This window comes from Kogia breviceps, chromosome 7 (genome assembly GCF_026419965.1).
Source record: "Kogia breviceps isolate mKogBre1 chromosome 7, mKogBre1 haplotype 1, whole genome shotgun sequence".
Lineage (NCBI taxonomy): Eukaryota > Metazoa > Chordata > Mammalia > Artiodactyla > Physeteridae > Kogia > Kogia breviceps.
In genome coordinates, this window is record NC_081316.1 from 116,090,430 (window position 1) to 116,110,334 (window position 19,905).

The window sequence follows — 19,905 nt, forward strand, 5'->3', positions numbered from 1 at the left end:
AATACAAAGACAAATTAATACAAATGTATGGAAAAACAGAAGTTTAAATAGTTAGAACTCCAAGTAAATTTAAACAGAAACCCCAGAACCCACTTTTACACAATTGACTTCTACTTTTGGCTGGTATTTTACATGTGGTTTACCTGTAGTGTGGAGGGGGAAGCTGCTGGATGACATCATGAATTTTTATCAGCCTTTCTTCATCTGTTGCTGCTGAAACAGCATCCTAGAACAACCATAATGCAAAATAAACTATTAGGCTTTACTGGTAAAAATGAAAGTTCTTCATTTACAATTCAGTTTCACTTTGAGATTACTTGACTTTACTCTTTGATGCTGAACTATAAGGAAAAACAATGTAGTATTCAAGGACGTAAACTTTGTTTCCACACTATATGGACACTGAAATCCATTAAAAGATAGTATTTTTAAAACTTTATGATAACCAGTATCAAGGGTTATAAGATTAGTGGCTCAAAGTCAGAAACCGAAAAGAGTGAAAAGGTGAAAACAGTGAAGACTGTGGACCAGCTAGCAGTACAGTGTTTTTATTTTCGTTAAAGGACCCCTCTTCCTCATACAACCATCTCATGTGACCAAACCAATCTTCACACGTTTTGAACAAAACCACAGCAAAACTCCAAACAGAACTTGACTTAACCGTGACTTGTACTCACAGAAAACTTCTCATACAGCTGGTAGGTGAGCAAAGGGTTTGGGAGCTCTCGGAAATACAGCTTACACAGGGAGCCCACGGAATGGATGTCTTGAACATAGGGTTCTTTTGTCAGGTCGGGAACATGTTCAGAGTCAAATTCATGGCTAAAAAGATAGATGAGAGACAACAAAACTATTTTTTTGAAAGAAAAGTAAATATGACTTTAAAACAGAAAGGAAAGGTCCAAGGTATTAACCTCTACCTCAGTGAGTTAATATTTTCTTCAAATGAACGTATTTCATAGAAGTTATATTTGGACTTCAGTAGTAATCAAATCATGAAACAAGTGTTTTTCTAAATGGAATTTAAGGGAATAGCTTTAATATTAAAATGGACAGAAATATCTGAAATGTGTGTGAAAGAGCAGCTCTTACCACACAGATCTGAAAACAGGACTTCTAATTCCTAATGGTTTAAATACCCAATGTTTTGGCAATTCTGAGAACTAGAGTTGAATGGCAGCTGGTCCATGTATGACTATGTGCAGAAATTCCTCAGGTACAAGAAGTACAGTTCAGGAATGCCTTATGGAAGAGGGATAAGGAAGCCAGAAACAATATAAAGCAATTCCCAGCCAGCACCAAATTTTAAAAGAAAGCAAAATCTGCAGCATTAAAGTGACTGAAATAAAAATCGTGCTCAGAACACTAAGGCAGATTAAGCTCACTCTGAGGAGGTTAACTAATATTAATCTACAGACATGAGACCACTTATGAACCTAGAGGATTAATGTATGTGGACAATCTGAATATGATATTTGCTGTGTCCGAAACTAAAGATTGAAACCTTGTTCAGTACAAGAATCAATATGAGGAGGGAGTCAAGGTGGCAGTGTGGGAAGACTCAGAGTTAGCATCTCCACACAACTAGGGCACCTGCCGGCTGCTGGTGGGGGGCTCTGACCCCAAGGAGACAGGAGGAACCCCCAAGTGAACGAGTAGGACACAGGGGGACTGAGGGGGGAGGAGAAGTAGAGGCCAGACAGGATCAGCACCCCTGAGGGCAGGGAGATCAGGAGAGGCAGGCGGGAGGGAGCCTCCCAGACCGGAAGAGCAGGAGAGAGGAGCAGCTGCCTCACCCACTAGAGCCCAGGAAGCCTGATGGACTCCCAGGTGAGGGCCCCCGCCCTCTGAGACCTTCTGTTCCTTGAGCCTAAGCCCCCCGCCCCCACAGCCACCAGGGCCTTTTCCAGCCCAGTGGGTCCTAAACATAGGCCCCGCCCACTGCCCAAAACTCGCCCTTCCTTAGGCCCTGCCCTCCACAGCCAAGGCCTTTTCTCCCTTTAAAAAAAATTTTTTTCCTTTTCCCTCCTCCTCTTTTTTTTTACTATTGTGGTACTGAGGTATCTTCTGGATGTTGATTCATCTATATTTTTATTTTTATATCCTTTCTAACACATCTGTTAGTTTCCCAGTCTAATTTTATTTTTTACTTTGTTATTGTTCTTTTTTTTTCTTTCTTTCTTTTTTTTTTTTTTTGCCACCCCACATGGCTTGTGGGATTTTGGTTCACGAGCCAGGGGTTGGGCCAAAGCTCCTGCAGTGGGAGCTCTGAGTCTGAACCACTGGACTAACAAAGAACCTCAGACCCCAGGGAATATTCATCGGAGTGAGGTTTCATGGAGTTCCTCACCTCAGCACCAAGACCCAGCTCTACCCAACAGCCTACAAACTCCCATGTTGGAAGCCTCAGGCCAAACAACCAGTAAGGCAGAAATACAATCCCACTCAAACAAAATTTTTTTTTAAATGAGAAAGCAAAAAAATACATCAGATGAAGGAGCAAGGTAAAAACCTACAAGACCAAATAAATGAAGAGGAAATAGGCAATCTACCTGAAAAAAAAAAAAGAATTCAGAGTAATGATAGTAAAGATGATCCAGAATCTCAGAAACAGAACGGAGGCACGGATTGAGACAATACAAGAAATGTTTAACAAAGATCTAGAAGAACTAAAGAACAGACAAACAGAGATGAACAACATAATAACAAATGAAAAATACACTAGAAGTGATCAATAACAGAATAACTGTGGAAGAAGAACGAGTAAGTGAGCTGGAAGACAAAACAGTGGATATAACTGCCAAGGAGCAGAATAAAGAAAAAAGAATGAAAAGAACTGAAGACAAGCTCAGAGAGCTCTGGGACAACACTAAACGCACCAACATTTGAATTATAGGGGTCCCAGAAGAAGAAGAGAAAAAGAAAGGGTCTGAGAAAATATTTGAAGAGATTATAGGGGAAAACTTCCCTAACATGGGAAAGGAAATAGTCACTCAAGTCCAGGAAGCACAGAGAGTCCCATACAGGATAAACCCTAGGAGAAACACACCAAGACACATCTTAAACTAACAAAAATTAAATTCAAAGAAAAAATATTAAAAGCAGCAAAGGAAAAACAAAATATAACATATGAAGGAACCCCCATAAGGTTATCAGCTGATTTTTCAGCAGAAACCCTGCAAGCCAGAAGGGAGTGGCAGGATATACTTAAAGTGATGAAAGAGAAAAACCTACAACCAAGATTACTCTACCCAGCAAGGATCTCATTAAGATTCGATGGAGAAGTCAAAAGCTTTTCAAAGGAGCAAAAGCTAATAGAATTCATACCACCAAACCAGCTTTACAACAAATGCTAAAGAAACTACTCTAGGCGGGAAACACAAGAGAAGAAAAAGACCCACGAAACAAACCCAAAACAATTAAGAAAATGGTAATAGAAACATACATGTTGAAAATAACCTTGAATGTAAATAGATTAAATGCCCCAACCAAAAGACACAGACTGGCTGAACGGATACAAAAACAAGACTAATACATATGCTGTCTACAAGAGACCCACTTCAGACCTAGGGACACATACAGACTGAAAATGAAGGGATGGAAAAAGATATTCCATGCAAATGGAAAGCAAAAGAAAGGTGGAGTAGAAACATTCGTATCAGATAAAATAGAGTTTAAAATAAAGACTGTTACAAGAGATAAGGAAGGACAATACACAATGATCAAAGGATCAATCCAAGAAGAAGATATAACAATTATAAATGTTTATGCACCCATTGGAGCACCTCAATACATAAGGCAAATGCTAACAACCATGAAAGGAGAAATCAACAGTAACACAATAATAGTAGGGGACTTTAACACACCACTTATACCAATAGACAGATCATCCAAACAGAAAATAAATAAGGAAACACAAGCTTTAAATAACACACTAAATCAGATAGATTTAACTGATATTTATAGAACATTCCATCCAAAAGTGGCAGAATACACTTTCTTCTCCAGTGCACACAGAACATTCTCCAGGATAGATCACATCTTGGGTCACAAATGAAGCCTTGGAAATTTAAGAAAACTGAAATCATATCAAGCATCTTTTCTGACCACAACGCTATGAGATTGGAAATCAATACAGGAAAAAAAACTGTAAAACACACAAATACATGGAGGCTAAACACTGTGCTACTAAATAACCAAGAGATCACTGAAAAAAACCAAAGAAGACATTTAAAAATACATAGAAACAAATGACAATGAAAACGTGCCGACCCAAAACCTATGGGACACAGCAAAAGCAGTTCTAAGAGGGAAGTTTACAGCAATTCAATCTCACCTCAAGAAACAAGAAAAATCTCAAATAAACAATCTAACCCTGCACTTAAAACAACTAGAGAGGGCTTCCCTGGTGGTGCAGTGGTTGAGAATCCGCCTGCCGATGCAGGAGACACGGGTTCGTGCCCTGGTCCGGGAAGATCCCACATGCCGCGGAGCAACTAAGTCCGTGAGCCATGGCCGCTAGGCCTGCACGTCCAGAGCCTGTGCTCCACAACGGGAGAGGCCACAACAGTGAGAGGCCCGCATACTGCAAAAAAAAAAAAAAAACACACACAAAAAACAACTAGAGAAACAAGAACAAAGAAAACCCAAAATCAGTAGCAAGAAAAAAATCATCAAGATCAGAGCAGAAATAAATGAAAGAGAAATGAAAAAACAATAGCAAAGATCAATAAAACTAAAAGCTGGTTCTTTAAGAAGATAAACAAAATTGATAAACTCTTAGCCTGACTCATCAACAAAAAAAGGAAGAGGAGGCAAAACAATAAAATTAGAAATGAAAAAGGAGAAATCACAACTGACACAGCAGAAATACAAAGGATTGTAAGAGAATACTACAAACAACCATATGCAATAAAATGGACAACCACAAAGAAATGGACAAATTCTTGGAAAGGTACAATTTTCCAAGACTGAACCAGGAACAATTAGAAAATATAAACAGACCTATCAAAAATATTGAAACTGAAAGCATAATTAAAAATATTCCAACAAACAAAAGTCCAGGGGCAGATGGCTTCACAGGCAAATTCTACCAAACATTTAGGGAAGAGCTAACACCGATCCTTCTCAAACTCTTCACAAAAATTGCAGAGGGAGAAACACTCCCAAATTCATTCTATGAGGCCACCAACATCCTGATACCAAAAGCAGAAAAAGATATCACAAAGAAAGAAAATTATAGACCAATATCCCTGATGAAAAGAGATGCAAAAGTCCTCAACAAAATAATAGCAAACAGAATTCAACAGCACATTAAAAGGATCATATACCATGAGCAAGTGAGATTTATCCCAGGGATGCAAGGATTCTTCAATATATGCAAATCAATGTGAAACACCACATCAACAAATTAAGGAATAAAAACCATATGATCATCTCAATAGATGCAGAAAAAGCTTTTGACAAAATTCAACACCCATTTATGATAAAAAAAGTCTCCAGAAAATGGACACAGAGTGAACCTACCTCAACATAACAAAGGCCATATATGACAAACCCACAGCAAGCATCATACTCAATGGTGAAAGACTGAAAGCATTTCCACTAAGATCAGGAAAAAGACAAGGATGTCCACTCTCACCACTCTTATTCAACATAGTTTTGGAAGTCCTAGACACAGCAATCAGAGAAGAAAAAGAAATAAAAAGAATACAAATTGGAAAAGAAGTAAAACTGTCAGTTTGCGATGACATGATACTATACATAGAAAAATCCTAAAGATGCCACCAGGAAACTACTAGAACTAATCAATGTATTTGGTAAGGTTGCAGGATACAAAATTAATGCACAGAAATCTCTGGCATTCCTATGCACCAACAACGAAAAATCAGAAAGAGAAATGAAGGAAACACTCCTATCTACCACTGCAACAAAAAGAATAAAATACCTAGGAATAAACCTGCGTAAGGAGGCAAAAGACTTGTACTCAGAAAACTATAAAACACTGATGAAAGAAATCAAAGATGACATAAACAGATGGAGAAATATACCATGTTCTTGGATTGGAAGAATCAACATTTGTGAAAATGACTATACTACCCAAAGCAATCTACAGATTCAGTGCAATCCCTATTGAACTACCAATGGCATTCTTCACAGAATTAGAACAAAAAATTTAACAATTCGTATTGAAACACAAAAGACCCCGAATAGCCAAAGCAATGTTGAGAAAGAAAAACAGAGTTGGCGGAATCAGGCTCCCTGACTTCAAACTATAATACAAAGCTACAGTAATCAAGACAGTATGATACTAGCACAAAAACAGAAATATAGATCAATGGTTCAGGATAGAAAGCCCAGAGATAAACCCATGCATGTATGGTCACCTAATTTATGACAAAGGAGACAAGAACATACAATGGAGAAAAGACAGCCTCTTCAGTAAGTGGTGCTGGGAAAACTGGACAGCTACATGTAAAAGAATGAAATTAGAACACCACCTATACCATACACAAAAATAAACTCAAAATGGATTAAACACTTAAATGTAAGACCAGATACTATAAACCTCTTAGAGGAAAACATAGGAAAAACACTCTTTGACATAAACTACAGCAAGATCTTTTTTGACCCACCTCCTAGAGTAATGGAAATAAAAACAAAACTAAACAAATGGGACTTAATTCAACTTAAATGCTTTTGCACAGCAAAGGAAACCGTAAACAAGACAAAAAGACAACCCTCAGAATGGGAGAAAGTATTTGCAAATGAGACAACAAAGGATTAATCTCCAAAATATACAAACAACTCATGGAGCTCAATATCAATAAAACAAACAATCCAGTTAAAAAACATGTGGAAGACCTAGGTAGACATTTCACCAAGGAGGACATATGGATGGCTGGGAGGCACATGAGAAGATGCTCAACATCACTAATTATTAGAGAAATGCATATCAAAACTACAATGAGGTATCACCTCAAACCAGTCAGAATGGCGATTATCAAAAAATCTAGAAACAATTTAATGCTGGAAAGGGTGTGGTAAAAAGGGAACCCTTCTGCACTGTTGATGGGAATGTAAACTGATACAACCACTATGGAAAACAGTATGGAGGGTCCTTAAAAAACTAAAAAATAGGACTTCCCTGGTGGCGCAGGGGTTAAGAATCTGCCTGCCAATGCAGGGGACATGGGTTTGAGCCCTGGTCCAGAAAGATCCAACATGCCATGGAGCAACTAAGCCTGTGCACCACAACTACTGAGCCTGCCTGCACTCTGGAGCCCATGAGCCAGAACGACTAAGTCCATGTGCCACAACTATTGAAGCCGCCTGGAGCCCATGCTCCGAAACAAGAGAAACCACTGCAGCGAGAAGCCCACACACCACAACAGAGCAGTCCCTGCTTGTTGCAACTAGAGAAAGCCAGCGTTCAGCAACAAAGCCCCAAAGCAGCCATAAGTAAATAAATAAATAAATTTATTTTAAAAAAAAAAACTAAACTAAAAATAGAACTACCATATGACCCAGCAATCCCACTACTGGGCACATACCCTGAGAAAACCATAATTGAAAAAGAGACATGTACCACAATGTTCACTGCAGCACTATTTACAATAGCCAGGACATGGAAACAACCTAAATGTCCAACGACAGATGAATGGATAAAGAAGATGTGACACATATATACAATGGAATATTACTCAGCCATAAAAAGAAACGAAATTGGGTCATTTGTAGAGATGCGGACAGACCTAGAGTCTGTCATACAGAGTGAAATAGGTCAGAAAGAGAAAAACAAATACCATATGCTAACTCATATATATGGAATCTTAAAAAAAAAGGTACTGATGAACCTAGTTGCAGGGCAGGAATAAAGAGGTAGACACAGAGAATGGACTTGAGGACATGGGGTGAGAGGGGGAAGCTGGGGCAAAGTGAGAGTAGCATCGACATATATACACTACCAAATGTAAAACCGTTGGCTGGTGGGAAGCGGCAACATAGCACAGGGAGATCGGCTTGGTGCTTTGTGAGGACCTAGAGGGGTGGGATAGGGAGGATGGGAGGGAGGCTCAAGAAAGAGGGGATATTGGGACCTGTGTATGCATATGGCTGATTTGCTTTGTTGTGCAACAGAAACTAACACAGTATTGTGAAGCAATTATACTCCAATAAAGATCTATTAAAAAAAAAGAAAAATCTATTTCAGTTATTTTCCAAATGTATTCCTGAAAATAGAGATGTACTCTGTGGTCAAATCAGAACATTAAAATGCTGTAGAATAATGGCAATTATCATGCACCACAGTGAAAAATAAAGGATAATAACATATTAAGAATAGACTAGAATCTAAGAGATTAAGCAAAAATTAAAAATTCTATTGCTGATGTAAAGGATACCACTATTCTTGTCTCTGAGACTATAATGAGAGAGGATGTGCAATATGTAATACATGCATACTTGAACATATACTACAGAGCCCAGGTGAAAGGAGATTAGAAAGTTTGCTCTCATCAATTGTAATTAACTAAAGAATAATTCGATTATAATGTAAATTATCATCTCTCATGGTTATCATAGGTTCAAATTCAATTTTTAAAAATCTTCAAATATTGCAAAGAGAAAATACAAGTATTGAAGAGATTAGGGGACATGGTTTTCTGATACTACAAATGAAGAGATGGCATTTAGGAAAATATACACAGGGAACAATATGGATATTATCTCCTACTTTATCTAAACTATCTTATGGAAAATTACGGTTATCAATATAAGTGACTTAATTTTGAAACAGTTTCATTTTAATGAATTACAGTAGGAATGAAAAAGAAAAATGCCATATGAGGTTTTACCGTAGTCTCTGGATATTGGAAGCAACGCCAGAGAGACGATATATTCCATCCACGATGCCATATCTCTCAATGAATGCTGTACAGCTTTGAAGAACCTGGGGCACTAGAGAGAATTTTTGAAGACATGGATTAAATTGAGAGTATTCAGTGGAAACAAAGTCACAAAAAATAAGATGTCTTAGCAAAATGAAATTTGCAATTTAAAGTTTTAAGGGGTGAAGATTAATCTACTACAAAAACTGACAAGGGCATATTTATTTAATTTCATATCTACGCCAGATAACTGGTTGCTAAATAATCAAGACTGGCTCTATCTTGTTACATTTAGGTAAGTGGAAGAGTTCATACATTATTAGGATAGTTTCTCTAAGATCTTCTGCAACAGACTCATTTAGATCATGTTAAGTAAGGTGAACTGTTTAGTTCTAAAACCATTCTAGATTTTTAAAAAATACAGCTATTCAGCTGAACTTCATACACAGTAAATGAATATGCAAAGTTAAATGCTTATCCGAGCATGACAACTACCTATTCTAAGTGCTTCAGTTTTTCACTTTTAAAAGTTTCTTTTATATTTTTATAGTTAATGCTAACTCCAATTATATCCAATAAACAAAACATCAACATAATGCGAAGGTCAAAGCAATCTCAAGTAAATGGAATCTTTTAATTTCCTGCCTATCGTTGCATTAAAATTACTGACTTCTGACCAACAGTATCAGCTCGTCATAAACGACACTAACAACAAGCAGGAAGAAAAGAAAGGCACTTTGGTTACCTCTCTGAACAATGGTCTAGAACAGAACTTTTAAAGTCTATGATAAAACATTTTTCTAACCATTCAAAAATTTACAATTACTGAAATCTGAACTTCATTTGTCTTGCAATGCAGACTGAGGAATTCACAGGCTTTAGTAGCTATGTTCATTTCATCGTTTTGAGTTACAATCCATGAAAAGAATGGCTTGGAAGAACATTATTTGGTGTGCAAAAAACTATTAGGGATGAAACATGCAGAGTGGAGAATGAAACAATTAAGATATTTTAATAAGATAATTTTAGCTAATGTATTTTACTTATAGTATATTATTACTACAGAAGACTTTTCCTTGGTTTTTCTGCCTTTTGTTGTACTTTCTGCATCCTGTCTTTAAAATTCTATCAGATCCTGTAACTTACATTTAAAACTTAAGATTCCTTAGCTTTGAATAATTTTATTAAAAAGCAGGTATATTATTGAGCATGTATAAGGTGCCAGGCTAAGTGCTTTACGATGGATACTCTCATTTCATTCTCACAGAACTCCTGTGGGAGAATTTCTATCATTATCCCCATTTTACAGAGAGGAAACTGAGTCTTAGAGAGGTGAAGATTTACCCACGGACAAGCAGTAAACAAATGGCAGAAATAAGGTGCTAACTCAAGCAGTCCAAGTACAGAGCCACATTTTAACTATGGAAATACACTGCCTGAATTTTAAGGTCCTTTGCCATTTGCACTTATTTTATTATTACCATATTTCACAACTCTAGGCCAAGTGAAGTTTCATCTTTTACCATACTAACCAGCCATTCTATAAGTCCATCAATTTCCAGATGATGGAAAATCAATTTCCTAAGACCAATTTCCTCTGTCTGGATTCTTCCTCTACTACCATCTTCTTATAGAAAACTCTTGGCTGTTGTTCAAAACACAACTGAACTATCACTCTTAAGCAAGCCTTCTTTGAATATCCCCCAAAGTCCCAAGTAGAGGTAGCTGCACTAGGTTCTAGGTGCCCACAGAACAATGCCATTTTTGAATTAATATTTATTTGTTTATAGAGCTATTACTCCTTCTTAGTCAAACTCTTTTTTTTTTTTTTTTTTTTGCGGTATGCGGGCCTCTCACTGTTGTGGCCTCTCCCATCGCGGAGCACAGGCTCCGGACGCGCAGGCCCAGTGGCCATGGCTCACGGGCTTAGTTGCTCCGCGGCATGTGGGATCTTCCCGGACCAGGGCACGAACCCGTGTCTCCTGCATCGGCAGGCGGACTCTCAACCACTGCGCCACCAGGGAAGCCCTAGTCAAACTCTTAAACAGCAAAAAAAAACATGCTTTGTTCATCCTTGTGTACTCAAAATCCAGGAGCACTGTCTTGACACAATGTAGAAAATTAGCAAATGAATTAATTTACAGTACCCTGTGAGCCTGACAAAGTTATCTGACCAAGTCAGCAGAATAGGGATCTTGGTCTTCATGTAGAACTGTATTCATTTTCAGCTGTATGCTTTCTACTTCTAAAAGCATTCAAGAATTTTAGTAACAAGAAAGGGAATATGTATATGTGGTAGAGATAAAGGGCAGGCAGAATTGTTGGGTACTTTCTGTGGACTGACTTTGATAATATAAGCAATCTCTATGTCAAAATGATATGCAAAATGCAAAATATAAAGTATCTTTGTGAGTTTGACTCCTATTTCTAAAATTGTTCCATCAATTACAACCTCAGTGCCTTAGGTTTCTACTCTGCAAACAAGAGGTAGAATAGTAAAATCTGGGGCTGGAAAAATTTCTATCAGCTATTTCAAAGAAAATATATTTAGAGATTATTGGGAAATTGACATAATTACTTAAACAGAGAAAGGAAAACAAAGCTGTATTTTTTTTTAGAAGATGCTTCTCATAAAGCATGCTCCAAGTTAGCATGCTAACTTACCCAGGTACACAAAAGGTTTGCCTTGGAAGAAAACTCTTCAGAGGACAGGGTTTTATTTCTGCATTATCAGGCGCTCCTGGCTTGCATTACAGAATTTTCATAAAAATAAGATGACATGATACTATACATAGAAAATCCTAAGATGCCACCAGAAAACTACCAGAACTCATCAATGAATTTGGTAAGGTTGCAGGATACAAAATTAATGCACGGAAATCTCTGGCATTCCTATACACTAACAACGGAAGATCAGAAAGAGATATTAAGGAAACAATCCCATTTACCATCACAACAAAAAGAATAAAATACCTAGGAATAAACCTACCTAAGGAGATAAAAAACTTGTACTCAGAAAACTATAAAACACTGATGAAAGAAATCAAAGATGACATAAACAGATGGAGAAATATACCATGTTCTTGGACTGGAAGAATCAATATTGTGAAAATGACTATACTACCCAAAGCAATCTACAGATTCAATGCAATCCCTATCAAACTACCTATGGCATTCTTCACAGAATTAGAGTAAAAAATTTCACAGTTTGTAAAGAAACACAAAAGACCCCGAATAGCCAAAGCAGCCCTGAGAAAGAAAAACGGAGTTGGAGGAATCAGGCTCCCCAACTTCAAACTATACTACAAAGCTACAGTAATCAAGACAGTATGGTACTAGCACAAAAACAGAAATATAGATCAACGGTACAGGATAGAAAGCCCAGGGATATACCCACACACATATGGTCACCTAATTTATGACAAAGGAGGCAAGAAAATACAATGGAGAAAAGACAGCCTCTTCAATAAGTAGTGCCGGGAAAACTGGACAGCTACATGTAAAAGAATGAAATTAGAACACTACCTAACACCATACACAAAAATAAACTCAACATGGATTAAAGACCTAAATGTAAGGCCAGACACTATCAAACTCTTAGAGGAAAACATAGGAAGAACACTCTTTGACATAAATCACAAGATCTTTTTTGACCCACCTGCTAGAGTAATGAAAATAAAAACAAAAATAAACAAATGGGACCCAACTAAACTTAAAAGATTTTGCACAGCAAAGGAAACCATAAACAAGACGAAAAGACAACCCTCAGACTGGGAGGAAATATTTGCAAATGAAGCAACTGACAAAGGATTTATCTCCAAAATATACAAGCAGCTCATGCAGCTCAATACCAAAAAAACAAACAAACCAATTAAAAAATGGGCAGAAGACCTAAACAGACATTTCACCAAAGAAGACATACAGATGGCCAAGAGGCACATGAAAAGATGCTCAACATCACTAATCATTAGAGAAATGCAAATCAAAACTACACTGAAGTATCACCTCACACCGGTCAGAATGCCATCACCAAATATCTACAAACAATAAATGCTGGAGATGGTGTGGAGAAAAGGGAACCCTCCTGCACTGCTGGTGGGAATGTAAATTGATACAGCCACTATGGAGAACAGTATGGAGGTTCCTTAAAAAACTAAAAGTAAAACTACCATACGACCCAGCAATCCCACTACTGGGCATATACCCTGAGAAAACCATAATTCAAAAAGAGTCATGTACCAAAATGTTCATTGCAGCTGTATTTACAATAGCCAGGGCATGGAAGCAGCCTAAGTGTCCATCGACAGATGAATGGATAAAGAAGATGTGGCACATATATACAATGGAATACTACTCAGCCATAAAAGGGAACGAAATTGGGTCATTTGTAGAGATGTGGATGGACCTAGAATCTGTCATACAGAGTGAAGTAAGTCAGAAAGAGAAAAACAAATATCATATATTAATGCATATATGTGGAATCTAGAAAAATGGTACAGATGAACCTATTTTCAGGGCAGGAATAGAGACACAGATGTAGAGAATGGACATGTGGACACAGAGAGGGAAGTAGAGGGTGAGACAAACTGGGAGATTAGATTTGACATAAATACACTAGCATGTGTAAAACAGCTAGCTAGTGGGAACCTGCTGTATAGCACAGGGAGCTCAGCTCGGTGCTCTGTGACGACCTAGATGGGTGGGATGGGGCGGGTGGGAAGGAGGTCCAAGAGGGAGGGGATATAGGTATACATATAGCTGATTCACTTCATTGTACAGCACAACTATATAAAGCAATTATACTCCAAAAAAATTAAAAATCTGAAAAAAAATAACATACCATCTGTTAAAAAGTATAGATAACTTCCCTGGGATTCTTACAACCATGTGATATTATATTCATACTTGCGTATGTTCTCCCAAACAAGTAGGCAGACTTAAAAATATGGGGAATTAGAGGTATTTCCCTGATTATACAGCTAAGCCTCTGCAGACATCATACTTCATGGAAAACATCTGAACTGTTTCTTTACACTTTATGTTCCCTAAGTAAAAGGACTGAATGTTCAAAAAACAATCACATCATAGAGCTTCATAAATAAAACTATATGACTGGGGCTTCCCTGGTGGCGCAGCGGTTGGGAGTCCGCCTGCCGATGCGGGGGACACGGGTTCGTGCCCCGGTCCGGGAGGATCCCGCACACCGTGGAGAGGCTGGGCCCGTGAGCCATGGCCGCTGAGTCTGCGCGTCCGGAGCCTGTGCTCCGCAACAGGAGAGGCCACAACAGTGAGAGGCCCGCGTACCACCAAAACAAAACAAAACTATATAACTGAACGTTGCTATTACTTAGGATTTTAAGAGAGACTAATGAGACATATAATTAAAATTAGTAGCAAAATGAAAGAGAAGAGCATAAACTTTCATTTTGAAAAACAGAGAGTAGAAACTGAAGAACACTATAGGAAGATAAAAAGAGAAAAGATCTGAATTCTTTTTTCATTAACATAAGAAAGTAATATGAGAACCCAATATATTATTAGAAGAAATCCTAGTACAAAAAGGCATTTTATTAACTACCTTTTCCCCTCAAACCTCTAACCAACCAGCCAAGTGCACATTAAATAATAACCCAGTCAAAACATAACATTAGAAACCTCCAAAATGGTTCTTCTGAAAGGTGATATAACTTTAAGAATTGTTCCCACACTCTCCAAATAATACACTTCTAAACCACTCTTATTTAATATTTTTAGTATGTTTTTATCATCAAATGACAATACAATAGGAAGTAAATGTTTAAATTAAACTGATGACCCTTAAGATTAGAATCATGGCTAAAAGAAGTATAAGTAAGTATGACAAAAATTGGTCCTTTATTTTTCTTGACAGTTTCAGTTTCATTTCTGTTCTTTTCTCTTTATTTATTCAGTCAGTCATTCCCTTCACACATTCAGCCATCATTCAAAGATCCCTTTTATATGTCAGGCATCATGCAAGCATTGTGTAACACAGATGAAAAAGTCAAGTTCCATTCTCAAGGCAGTGGCTTCCAGGCCAGGAGTACATGGTACAGCATTACGCATTAGAATGTGCATCATGATTTTTGGTTAGAAAAATAAGATTACCTAAAGGATTAATATCAGGGGTTATTTGGGCCTTGCTTGTTTCCAGTATGCTCTGATTATAAAATCCCCATATATTTACAACAGTTTAAGAAAGCCTCTTGTTGAAAGGGCCAAATAACCTCAAACAGAAATACATTCTGGCAACAGAGTTTCCTCACCCTGAGTTTTTAAATATTTTTTTGCATTTTGTACCAAATGTAGTTTTACCTAGTTTTCTACAAAGTTCTCACTTTTTAAAAAAGCTATCTCATTTTAAGGATATTTGCCTTCAAATATGTGTAGCAAATAAAACAAGTCCTATGAAAAAATCAATGACACCTACAAACCCTTTGTTCCACTAGAATAGATTTTATCAGTTAGGGAATATATAACCATTACAGCTATTAAACCTGTTATTTTTCATAAAGAAATTATATATTGGCATCTGTCCTACCATACTTACTAAGAATGGAAACACAACCAAAACTAAAACTTGCTGAATTGATATTTGAAAGCTAATAGCAAACTGGAAAACACTCCCTCATAATGATCACATTCATCCATTCATCCAAGCACTGAATTCTTTTGTTTTGTTTTTTTTGCGGTATGCAGGCCTCTCACCGTTGTGGCCTCTCCCGTTGAGGAGCACAGGCTCCGGACGCGCAGGCTCAGCGGCCATGGCTCACGGGCCCAGCCGCTCGGCGGCATGTGCGATCTTCCCAGACCGGGGAAGGAACCTGCGTCCCCTGCATGGGCAGGCGGACTCTCAACCACTGCGCCACCAGGGAAGCCCGAAGCACTGAATTCTTCAATAAGAATTTAATTTACAGAAAAAGGAATTTAAATTTCTAGTTATAAAAGTTGGGAGGCTGGTCTTGGTAATATACAGTCTCAAAACTATGACCTTTTTTTTTAAAAAGAGGAATAAACATTTTAGAATAAACTGTGAGAAGGAAAACTGGCTGAGGAAGCTATCTGGACAGATATGAAAATAATGTAAACTAGCAGAGGCACTAAACCCTCTGTGTGAATGTTTTCCTTTTCCTGAACAGATCACAAGCATCTCTGATTCCAAAGTGCATTCCTAGACCCCTCTTGATTCTCAGCTACCCAAGAACTCAGGTGAGTACCTGAGAACGTTCAATATACGTGCTGCTGAACTTACTTGGAATAGGTACTGCTTGCCTAATCTACTTTAATTGATTATAGGAAATCAACCGGGAGAGGTCAGAAACTAAAATTATGAGTTTATAAATTTTATTTTTACCTTCAAAACCAGAATTCAGAAGGTGCTCCCCCAGGTCACAACCAAATACCCTTTCTTTCAAGATCCCACGTTGCTTCAACTTCTGTTTTGTTGGACGAGACTTCATGAATGTCCGTAAGAAAGTAATGAGCTTGCCGTGCTTTTTAGATACTAAAAAATAATAATAAAGAGAAAATACCTTAGTTGGGGTAAGAGGTCACATTTTTACTTAGTGTGAAAAGAAATGCAGATCTCAACAGCTGACTATAAAATAATCTATTACAAGTATACTTTATATTCTGTAGGAAATTTTCAGCAGAAGTTGAAGAAACAGTTGCTTTATAAATAATATCAGGGTTTTGCATGTTCTTCTCACCAGCCTGTGATCTTATTTGATGGGACTGTGAGCAAACTGAAATATTATAATTTGTGACTTTTAAAAATCAAGCGTGGTAAACCAGCCATCTTCCCAATGCTACCCAAGCGTGCTACAGGATAACTGGGACCTGAGTTTTATATTGCTTTGGAGATCTTCAAGGTAAGTAAGACTTAAAATGGTGTAAATTTAGAAACTGCATTTCTAGTTAATTTCTAAAATATTTTACTTAGTGGTTAGAAATTTTCATGACATTTACAAAATCTGGAAAGTAAAACTGAAAAAATAAACAACTCCCTCTTTCTCATTGCATTATGATATAGATCACACTTGTCAAACTCATGGCTATGTAAGTACAAGACACACACACATAAAAAAGCATTAGATTTTCTATTAACATTCATCTGTAGTATACCAAATATGTCACCTTAAATCCTTTGTAGATCAAGGCAAGAGATAAGAAAATTACATAAAGTAAGATATTTCCAATGACTTATATGTTAGAAAGATAACAGCGAAAGATCTGAAAGCAAACAAATCCTTAGAAAACTGACTTTGGCTGAGAAGTGCAGCCTGCAGGGAAAATTACTCTAGAAGCCAACATACAACAAATTACCATAAGATCAGAGATTAGCTGCAGGATAGAACACTAAGCCACATGGCCTCAATCCTCCTACTCAGTTTGTATATGATTATAGGAGTCTTACTGAACCCTGCTATAGTTTCTTGAGTGAACCCAAATCATAAATCCCCTGAACTGACGAGTCTTCCTGTAGGAATTCTGTGTACTGAGATTAACTTGTGGCCTAAATGGACCACTAGATGGGTTACTCTGACCAGATTAAACACTCTCTTTACATTTTGGGGGAAACTCTATTTACAGACTTAAGCTTATCTTTTCTATGAACTGTACAAAGGTGATCAACTGTAACTGGCTTGCCCATAACTGAGAGGTTTCCTGGGACATGAGCCTTTCAGTGCTAAAACCAGGAAAGTCCCGAGCAAACTGGAACAAGGCAGTCATCCTAGACTGTACACAGGTTAAAGAGGAAATTTATTTTTTCTATACCAATTACTTAAAGTTTACTTAGAATCATCAGTATAATCTTGATGCTATCTCTAACATGCTGTTGACACTCTGGGTAAATTACAACCTCGCTTGTATCTGAGATCTTTGCTACAAAGTTAAATGACATGGTCTCTTACCTGCTGAGACATTTATAGCACACTGGGGTAACTTCAGAAGTATGTCACACGTGTAATATTAGTATATTAAAAGTTACTGAACTTGTATGAGTTTTATTCTCCCCTAGTTGCTAGCAGATTGTGTGTTATGAATCTTTGTTGTTAAAGTGTGGCCATCAAACCATTTTTGTTCATTTCTGAACATTCTCTAACAAACTTTAAAATAATTTTGAGAAGATTAATGAATAAAAACAAATGAGTTTGCTTTACAGTAATTTAACATTACATTTATATATTTGGAAGAATTTTAATTTCTATAATATTCAATATTTCTACCTGGAAACAGAGTGTGTCATCAGTTTTCTGATGACAAGCTTTTATATCTCGCAGTAAAGTTTTCTGATTTTTTTAATGAAAAGACACATTCCACATATTTCTTGCTAGGGATATTGCTAAGTATTTTACCTTTTTTTTTTTTTTTTGCTGCTTTTGTTGAATAACAGTTTTCTTCAATTACAGTCTTAACTGGTAGTTACTGGTATACTGGAAAATTATTTATGTATGGTTCAAATCTGATCATTTTCTAAACTCTCAACAATTTTAGGAGAATTTTAGTTGATCCTTTTGGATTTCATGGATATATAATTGTGTTAAAGCAAATATGGTAATTCCATCCTGATTCTGATAAGAATAATTTCTGATTTCTTTTTCAGATTTTAATAATTGGCCAGAACTTCCAAGACACATGTTAAAAAGTAGGAATTTGTACTTTGATGCTGAATGTGATGAAAATATCTGTTGGATTTGGCAACTGCACATGATGTACATGAGAAAGTATTCTTTTAGTCGGATTTCCAGGAATGTTTCAAAGGGATGCGAACTGAATTTTAACTACTATTCATTTAGCAACAAACATGTAAGTGCCTCCTGTACCTCAGGAACTGAGAGTACAGTAGGCAACAAGTGAGACAAGCTCTTGCTGTCAGAGCTTACTGAGGAGAGAAGGACAATGAACAAATAATAATACCCATATAGCGGGCATTTATTTTATGCTTAGTTACGTGCCAACAACTGCATAAGTGTTTACATTTATTAACCATTCATTTCTCATAGGATCCTATAAGGAAAATACTATTATTACCCCCTTTTTAGAGGAAGAAACTCAGGCACAGAGTGCTAAGTAACATGTCTAAGGTCATGGAACCAGGATTAAAAGTCAGGTGGTCTAGCTCAAAACCCAAGTTCTTAGCCACTGTATGATAACAGCCTAAATTAAGACAGCAAGGTAATTTCAGATTGCTTTTAACTGCTAGTAGGAAATAAACAGAGTGCAGTAAAAGTGATGAGTAAAAGAAACTATTGCGTGGGCCAAAAAGTTCCTTTGGTTTTTAAGTAAAAATAAAAGACACATTTTTCACTTTCACTAAGAACTTTGTTGAAAAACATAGTCACCGTTTTGTTCCACTACCTTCTGCCATTTTTCAGGCAACTTCATAATTCCATCTTCCCAAAATCTTTTATCTTCTTGAGCAAAGAACCATTTCAGGTACCTTTTATAGTCTTCCAGGGAATTGAAATTTTTTCCATTAAGAGAATTTTGTAAAGACTGAAATAAATGGAAATCCAAAGGAGCAATGTCTAGTGAAGAGAGCAGATGAATCAGAACTTCCCAGCCAAGATGTAACAGTTTTTGCCTGGTCATCAAAGAGACATGTGGTCTTTCTTGCATTGCCCTGATGGAAGATTATGCATTTTCTGTTGACTAATTCCAGATGCTCTTTTTTGAGTGCTACTTTCAGTTGGTCTAATCGGGAGCAGTACCAATTAGACCTGTTGGAATGAATCGTTCTGTTTTCTGGAAGGAGCTCATAATAGAGGACTCCCTTCCAATCCCACCATATACATAACATCACCTTCTTTGGATGAAGACTGGCCTTTGGTGTGGTTGGTGGTGCTTCATTTCACTTGCCCCACTATCTCTTCTGTTCCACATTATTGTACAGTCTCCACTTTTCATAGCCTGTCACAATTTGTTTTAAAAATGGAACATTTTCATTATGTTTAAGTAGAGAATCTCACGCAGAAATACGGTCAAGGTTTTATTC

General features: G+C 37.2%; 1 protein-coding gene across 4 annotated transcripts in view; it reads right to left on the reverse strand.

Annotated features, from left to right (window-relative positions):
* Positions 1 to 19,905, reverse strand: part of ARHGAP32 (Rho GTPase activating protein 32) — a 274,258-nt gene that overhangs the window by 23,558 nt on the left and 230,795 nt on the right. For all 4 annotated transcript variants that reach the window (XM_059069744.2, XM_067039316.1, XM_067039317.1 and 1 more), the window contains 4 exons: positions 16,261 to 16,410; positions 8,856 to 8,958; positions 678 to 822; positions 144 to 226 (listed from right to left, as the gene is read on the reverse strand). In XM_059069744.2, the coding sequence (XP_058925727.1) occupies positions 144 to 226; positions 678 to 822; positions 8,856 to 8,958; positions 16,261 to 16,410 (481 nt within the window). The remainder of the gene's footprint in view (positions 1 to 143; positions 227 to 677; positions 823 to 8,855; positions 8,959 to 16,260; positions 16,411 to 19,905) is intronic.